The 8296-nt window shown below is 35.3% G+C and overlaps 1 protein-coding gene across 1 annotated transcript; it reads left to right on the top strand.

Moving 5' to 3' along the window:
• The first annotated feature begins 253 nt into the window (after positions 1 to 253).
• Positions 254 to 5008, top strand: LOC135229400 (olfactory receptor 4A5-like). Its single transcript, XM_064278997.1, has one exon. It carries the CDS (start codon positions 1028 to 1030, stop codon positions 2012 to 2014), a length of 987 nt encoding a protein of 328 aa, XP_064135067.1. The 5' UTR covers positions 254 to 1027; the 3' UTR covers positions 2015 to 5008.
• The last annotated feature ends 3288 nt before the right edge of the window (positions 5009 to 8296 follow it).

Consider the following 8296-nt stretch of genomic DNA (forward strand, 5'->3'; position numbering starts at 1 on the left):
CCCTCTTCCGTTGTCCTCTACCTCTCTTTACAGCCTCTATTTTCTCCCCCATGGCTACCCAGCTCACCTGCCATGGATTTGAAAAATGCTGGCTGCTAATGTACTAGTTGTTAATTGCTATGTGTCAGTTAACTTCGGTTCAAAAATGTTTGCTGAAAATATAGATCATATTGTAAGGGTACTCACCACAAATACTAATACTACCAACTCAAAGTACTGACTGTATTTCAGTAGAGTATAGAAGTATGTTAGGAGTTGTGGGATAAGCAAAGAGAAAATGGAAGGCATTACAGACCTTTAAAAAGAGACAATCTATGTCCAAATAATTGCTGCAGGTAAGAATGTACTAAAAAATTTTGTAGTTATCTGATACATTTCAAAGTTCAGCCTCTTCAAATTGAATGAGAGAGTCATAAAGACAGAAAAACATTTGAGGCAGGAAGTACCAAATTTCTAATAGTGGAATATCATAATATTTCGTGAGATATTCCTGAAGAGGGGTTATTTTTGGTGGTATGTAGATCATATTGTAAAGGGACTCACCACAAATATTACCAACTCTAAGTACTGATTCTATGTCAGTTCATTTGTTTACAGTTTATCTTCGCCACTAGAGAATGTTTCTTGAAAGCAGAAATCCTTTCCCTCTTTGTCATTGCTGACGTCTGTGCCAAGAACTGTCATGTTTTATAAAAGGAGTATTAAATGAATGAAAGACTGTTGGACCTCTGACTTATCTTCTCTATAGAAGGTCCACTAAGATTTAGAGGTAGAAGCTCTTATTCATAGGCCCAATCCAGTCATCTGAGAGGAAGTAGAATTGTTAAGGGAAGACATACTGGGATCTTTGAAAGAGAAACTCAGTAGATATTTCTAAATGTTTTTTACGAATAAGCCACTGAACAAGATTAATAGTGAAGAAGAGCTCCATGACCTAATGGACATATTCACAGTGGTGTTCATGATTTCATTACAGGTCTTGGTCTTCTGAGCTCTCATCTCTGAATTAGGTCTTATAGAAGAGTAAATGGGATACAGTAACAGTGTAACAGAATTTGTCCTCCTGGGGCTCACGCAGGATCCTGTTGGCCAAAAAGTGTTAATTGTTATGTTTTTGTTCATTTACATTGTGACAATGGTGGGCAACCTGCTCGTTGTCTTGACCGTTGTTGTCAGCCCCTCCCTGGGCTCCCCCATGTACTTCTTCCTTGCCTATCTGTCACTCATGGATGCTGTTTATTCCACCGCCATTTCGCCCAAAATGATTCTAGACTTACTCTGTGATAAAAAGACTATTTCCTTCCCAGCTTGCATGGGCCAGCTCTTTATAATGCACTTATTTGGTGGCTCTGAGATCTTTCTTCCGGTGGCAATGGCCTATGATCGCTATGTGGCCATCTGTAAGCCACTGCATTACTTAATCATCATGAATCGACAGGTTTGCATTTTGTTGCTAGTGGCGGCCTGGGTTGGAGGATTTTTGCACTCTGTGATCCAACTTCTCTTTGTGCACAGACTCCCCTTCTGTGGCCCCAATGTCATTGATCACTTCATGTGTGACCTGTACCCATTATTGGAACTTGCTTGCTCTGAAACCTATTTTATAGTGCTCACTGTTGTTGCCAATGATGGAGCCATCTGTATGGTAATTTTTATCCTTCTACTAATCTCCTATGGGGCCATCCTAAAGTCCCTGAAGACTCACAGTCAGGAGGGAAGGCACAAAGCCCTGTCTACCTGCAGCTCCCACATCACAGTGGTTGTCCTCTTCTTTGTTCCCTGTATTTTCATGTATGTTAGACCTGTTTCCAACTTTCCCGTTGACAAATCTATGACTGTGGTTTATACAATTATTACTCCCATGTTGAATCCTTTGATATACACTTTGAGAAACTCTGAGATGAAAAATGCTATGGAAAAAACCTGGAGTGGAAAGTTAACCACGTGTAGAATAAGAATTTGTGTCCACACTGAAAATATCATTGCTAATTCTAAAACAAGAAATAGGCAATAAACTATCACAATGAACAATTAAGTCAATTCAATGGATTCTCTAGGAATACTTCCCTTTATTGATGCAAAGACATCCAAAATGTAGAATAAATTATCTTTTACATTAGAATGAAAGTAATAGAGACATTCTGGAGGTTGGATAAAATCCATAAGTATTTTTCCTGTTATAATTAAAAATAAAACTAAGCTAGCATTGTCATTTTATTTTTCTCAGAATATACTGAAACAGGGCTTAGAAAAAAAATTATTTCCTTTTAAAGATAGAAAAAAACAAGTTACTTTAAAAATTTTTCTATCATTCAAATTAATGAGAAAACGATTTACCCAGTTCTTAGAACAAATTTTTGAGACCAAGGGTGTGGTTTTAAGATTTTACTGTTCATTATTGTATGAGCACAACAGCTTTTTTTAGCTCCACTGTGCATTTTGTGTTTAAGATTACTTCTGTTCCTCTGGGGAATGTCTACATATTTATAATTCTGCCTATTTTAGTGGGACATGAAATTGTGTTTGGTTTGAGACCCCATCAGTGAGCAATTTTGTAGATGGGATGTCATTGATGAAGAAAACTCAATCTAGTTCTTGATTAGAGGACAGATACTACTCTTTCACTTTGTATTTGAAAATAACATTAATCTAGGTTATAAACATTTATGTTTTCCTCATTAGTTATTATGTGCATTTTTTGTGATTCTTAAAATATTAGATAGAGCTTCTGATTTTATCTCCATGAAATTGAAGATATGGAAAGAAATGTGTTATTTTCCATAAGCAGCATGTTCCCTAAAAGTTGTATTAAACTAAAATACATTTTTACATAGAGACTTAGAAATCATTTGTTTTGGTAAAAACAAAATTTTGTTTTTCAATTTTATGTAAAAAAAATAAATTTTTCTCAGTCTACAGTCCATCCAGGAACATCCCAAAACCAGAAAGCAGAAAGAATTTTCCCAGTGTAATATGGAACATTATCTGTGCTTAACAAGAGTTTACTTTTCTAACTAAAAGATTTTAGAGCTTTTCTTATTTTTAGATTTTAGTTTGTACTTTTTCGTGTATATCTGGCAACATGCAATTATTTATAAATCTCATAGCCTCTTACCTAGAATACTATTGACGTCGTTGAAACTACCCGATTGCACTCCTCTGATGCCATTTCTTCACCCCTCCTCAGAAGTAACCCCAATCCTAACTTTTAAATCATAGTTAAAAATAGTTTAACTAGGTATGCGTGTATCCTTAAAGAATATTGTTTAGGTTTTCTTATTCCAGTAGTTTCCTTAAAGAATATTTGGTGTTGTCTGTGTGTAGGATCATATCATCTGTGAACAGGAATCATTTTACCAATTCCTTTTCAATTTGGGTGCCATTATTTCTTTTTCTTGCCTTATTGCTTTAGCTAGGACTTCCAGCACAAGGTTAAATAGGAGTGATGATAAGGGCCTCCATGTCTTGTTTGTGTTCTCAGGGGGAATGCTTTCAGCCTGTATCCATTGAGAATGATGCTGGCTTCTGGTTTGATATAGATGTTCCTCAAATTTCTCTACTATTCCTATTTTACTGAGGGCTTTTTTTTTTTATCAGGAATAAGTGTTGGGCATTATCAATTGTCAATTGGCATTATCATGAGATTTTTTTCTTTCGTTCTTTTTGTATGATGGATTATGTTGATTGATTTTCTAATGTCGAACCATCCTTGTATACATAGTATGAATCCCACTTGGTAGTGTTGTGTTACTTTTTTAATACGATGCTGAATTTTATTGGCTAGAATTTTGCTGAGCATTTTTGCTTTTATGTTTTATTTTTTATATTTGTGTGTTTTCCTGGCTTTGGTACCAGGGTTTTACTGGCTTTATAGAATGAATTTTGGGAGATTTCCTTCATTTCTTTGCTCTGAAATAGTTTGAATAGCACTGGTGTGAGTTCTTCTCGAATATTTGGTAGAATTCTTCAGTGAAGCCGTCCAGGCCAGGGCTTTTAATTGTTGGGAGTTTTTGTTTTGTTTTGTTTTGAACCCCATTCAATCTCTTTTCTTGTTATGTATTTTTCAGATTTTCTATCTCAGTTTTTGTTCATTTAGGTAGGTAGTGTGTTTCTAGAAATTTATCTCTTTCCTCTAGTTTCTCGAATTCGTTGGAGTACTATTTTTCGTAGTGTTCTGTTATGATCTTTATTTTAGCAAGGTTTGTTGTAATGCCTCTCTTCTCATCTTGTTTGGGTTATTTGTTTCCTCTCCTATTTTTCTTTTGTTAGTTTGTCCAGTTGTTTACTGAATTTTTTGATTGTTTCAAACAACAAAGTTTTGGTCTTGTTGATTCTTTCTGTTTTTTTTTTTTTTTTCCAGATATTTCATTTATTTCTGCTCTAATCTTTGTTACTTCCTTTCTTCTGTTGACTGTGGCCTCTTTTTGTTATTCTCATAGAGCTATCATTTTTATTTTGGTGTGTTCTTCTATTTTGATGTTTGCATTTATTGCTATAAATTGACCTCTGAACACTGCCTTTGCTGTGTCTCAAAGGCTTTGATATGATATCTTTACATTCTCATTTAATGCTAGGAATTTTTTGATTTCCTCTTTGATTTCTTCTATTAGTCAGTGCTTTTCAAGCAAGATGTTATTCAGGTTTCATGTATTTAATTTTTTCCCTTGCTCTTCTTTTTGTTGATTTCTACTTCTATGGTGTTGTGATTAGACAGAATGTTTTGTATTATTTTAATATTTTGGATTTTATTGAGGGCATTTTTTGGCCTAAAATGTGGTCTATTCTGAAGAATGTTTCATGTGTGTTGTAAAAAATATCCACTTTGCTGCTGTTTGGTGGAGTGTTCTATATATGTCTCCGAGGTCAAGTTGGGTGATCATGGCCTTTAGATCTTCTGTATTTTTGCTGTGTTTCTTTCTAGATGTTCTGTCTTTTATATAGTGGTGTGTTGAAGTCTTCCACTATTATTGTGGAACGGAGTATTTCTCTTCTCCATGCTCTTTTTTTTTTTTTTTTTTATGGTCTTAGAGTTGGTTTTATGTATTTTGGAACCCAGTCATTGAGTGTATAGATGATATTTGATTGTCATTTTAATCATTGTATAATGTCCTCCCTTGTCTTTCTGTTCAATTTTGCCTTAAATTTTACCTGAGAGTAATATTGCCAGTTCTACTCTTTTTTGGTTACTGTTTGCTTGATATATTTTTTCTGTTTTTAATTTTCAGTATATTATGTGTTTTTGTCAGTGATATGTCTCTTGTGGGCAGCATATTGATGAATCTTTTTTTTTTTTTAATTCATTCTGCCACTCTCTGTCTCTTTATGTGTGCTTTTAAGCTATTTACATTCAGTGTAATTATTGACACATGGGTGTGAATTTATTGCTGTCATACTGTGCTTTTCTTCTGTGGTGCTGACGTTTTCTTTGTGCCTCTTACTTTCCCATGCCAAGTTCCTTTTGTTTGTGGATTTTCTTTTCTTCTTTCGTTACGGTAGATTTTGTGTTTACTCTTTATTATTTTTTTGTTTTTTTTATTTGGCTGGTTAGGTTTATTAAGTTTCTTTGTGGTTTCCTTGAATTTTACCCTTATCTTCCTTAGTCTGAATCAGTTGTTTATTACCTGATATTGCTTTGAGTTCCTCTCCATCTGAAAGTTCTATACCTACCCATTTATTCTCCTTTTTATTGTTTTGACATTGTCATCATTTATTGACTGACGTTTCTGTTTTACTTTCTGAGTCTTTAGCTTTATTTTAGTATTGAGAGTTCTTACCTAGGTTGGTATCTGGCTGATGCTTACCTATGTCCTAGACTCCGGTTGTTGTTTAATGTTGGTTCTCTAACAAAAAGTCTCCCTTTAATGTTTCTTGTAAGTTTGGTTTTTTTTTTTTAGAATTCCACGAATTTCTTTTTATCTGGATAAGTACTAATTTTCCTATTTTATTGGAGAGTTTTGTTGGATATATTATTCTTGGCTGTCAATTATATATATATATATGTCGTCCCATCAATTTCTTGCCTGCATTACTTTTGCCAAGTAATCATAGTTTAATCTTATTTTTTCCCTTTGTAAGGGACTTTTTGTTTTTTTCTAGAGCTGCTTTCAGGATTCTTTCCTTATCTTTGGTTTTGGCAAGTGTAGTAATGATATATCACAGTAACTTCTTTTGGAGTCCATCCTATATAGGCTTCTTTGAGCTTACTGGATCATCACTTTTTCTTCTATCATGCTATTTTGGAAGTTTTCTGTCAGCACATCTTCAACAATCTTCTCTGTGTTTTCCACATTCTCCCCCTGTTCTGGAACTCCAATAATGTGCAAATTTTTCCTCTTGATTGTGTCCCACATAATTCTTAATTTTTCTTCTTTGTCTTCTCTAATTTTTCCTCAAAGTGGTATCCATATATTTGTCTTCAATATCACTGATTCTGTCTTCCATTGTTTCAAATTTGCTTCTTAAGCCCTCTATTAAGTTGTCTATTTCTGAAATTTTATTATCTTTCTGATTTCTAGTTGCCTTTTCTCACGATTTCTGATTGTTTATTTAGTGTGATTGTTTTATTCTTGTATTATTTGCCTGAATTCTTCCATATTTTTGTCTGTGTTTTCCCTTTTTTAGGCTTTGTTTTCTTTTGTTCTTTTTTTTTTTTTTTTTGATGATTTTGTGTATTTTTTTCCTTGTGTTTTTTTCTGTATCTCTTTCCTAATGCCTTGGAGAGCTCTAAATATTACTATTTTGAATTATCAGGTAGTTCCACTGCTTTTTCCTCTACCAGAACTTCATCTGATTCTTTATTTTGGTCACTTGCTGAAGCCCTCTTTTCCTGCTGTGTCTGAGACATTAGGGTCTTTTTTTCTTTATTTATTGATTGTATATTTGTTTGTTTCATCCTGTTTTTCTCTTTTGTTTTGATGTCATGATGGATAGGCTGGACGTGCTTGCTGCTTGCTTGTTGTGAAAACGATAGCTCTCACCACCTTGTCTGGTGGGCAGAGCAGCAACAGTCAGGGGAAGGCCACATCTTTCTACACTGATTTGGTGAGGTGGGTGAAGGTGGCCTGGGTGCATGCTATTTGCCTTCCAATACTGGTCCAGAGTTGTGGGAGCATTCACAGCTTCTCACCAGATGGGTGGGGGATTCAAACGTGGTGTGGTCCAGGCTTACTTACCACCATTCAGCTGTTTGTCAATTGGTGGGAAGACATGTGCAATGGGAGTCTGTGGTGGAGGTGTGCCTGAGTATCAGGGATGCTATGGCCTTGGCAGCTGGGAGGGTGTCCAGATAAATGGTAGGAAGTAGCATATGGGGCAGAAGGGTGAGGTGTGAAAAAGCTTGTTTTTCTGGTTATAAAGTATTCTGTATCCTGTTGTGAGCTCCATGAAGTTCCTTCCTGTCTTCCCTGCCTGGGGTCATTGTTGGCTATGCTTCAAGGTGGCAGCACTGTTCCATATTAGTTGACAGGGGACCTCCACTTTATGTCTTTCCTAGTTCTCTGTTTTCTGTCAATATCTTCTTTCATTCAGTATTTGACCTGATTCCTTATCCCTTCATTTGATGGTTAAAGTTCCAGGATTGATATTTGTATCTGTTTTATTTAGTTTTTTGTGTCTTTGCTGCAGAGAGATGGCATGGTTCATCTGTCTAGGATGTAATGTAGGCTGGATTCACATGATTCTTTTTTTAATACGGATATCCAGTTGTTTGAATACGCATTCCTTGAAAGTCTTTCTCTTCTCTATTGAATTTAATGAAACTTTGTTGAAAATACATGAACATGTATGTGTGGTTCTATTTCTAGACTCTGTGTTCAATTTTGTTCAACTATTTGTCTAATTGTGCAACAGTGTAACAGAGTATTAATTACATTTGTTTTGTAGTCCATGCAGACCTATGTAGATAAGGTTTCTCCAGCAAGCTTGTTAGAATCCTAAAATGGCTACTCATGCCTCTCAGAGGGAGAAGGCAGAAGCTGCCATGCTAGGTAAGGGCTATCCCCCCAAATGGCTCAATGTTCTGTCATATTCTAGAGATCAAGGCAACCATACAATTGTCCAGATTGATAAGGGTGAAGAAATTGACTCCATATCTTTGGGCAGCGTTAATATAACATGAAGAAAAGCATAAGATAGAAGATATTGTGTCCACCTTTAGAAATACAATTTTTACTGATTTACCTATGGTCACAATAACACACATACTCACACAAGCAGGCACATTCATCCTCTTCATCAACATCTTATCTCACCATGGCATCAGCTTGAAGTTCAGGACTTCAATTTCTAAATCCATATC

This window comes from Loxodonta africana, unplaced genomic scaffold, assembly GCF_030014295.1.
Source record: "Loxodonta africana isolate mLoxAfr1 unplaced genomic scaffold, mLoxAfr1.hap2 scaffold_29, whole genome shotgun sequence".
Taxonomy (NCBI): Eukaryota; Metazoa; Chordata; class Mammalia; order Proboscidea; family Elephantidae; genus Loxodonta; species Loxodonta africana.

Bases quoted from the DNA above. Each gene is read 5' to 3' on its own strand.
- LOC135229400 (XM_064278997.1), top strand. From the start codon at position 1,028: ATGGGATACAGTAACAGTGTAACAGAATTTGTCCTCCTGGGGCTCACG.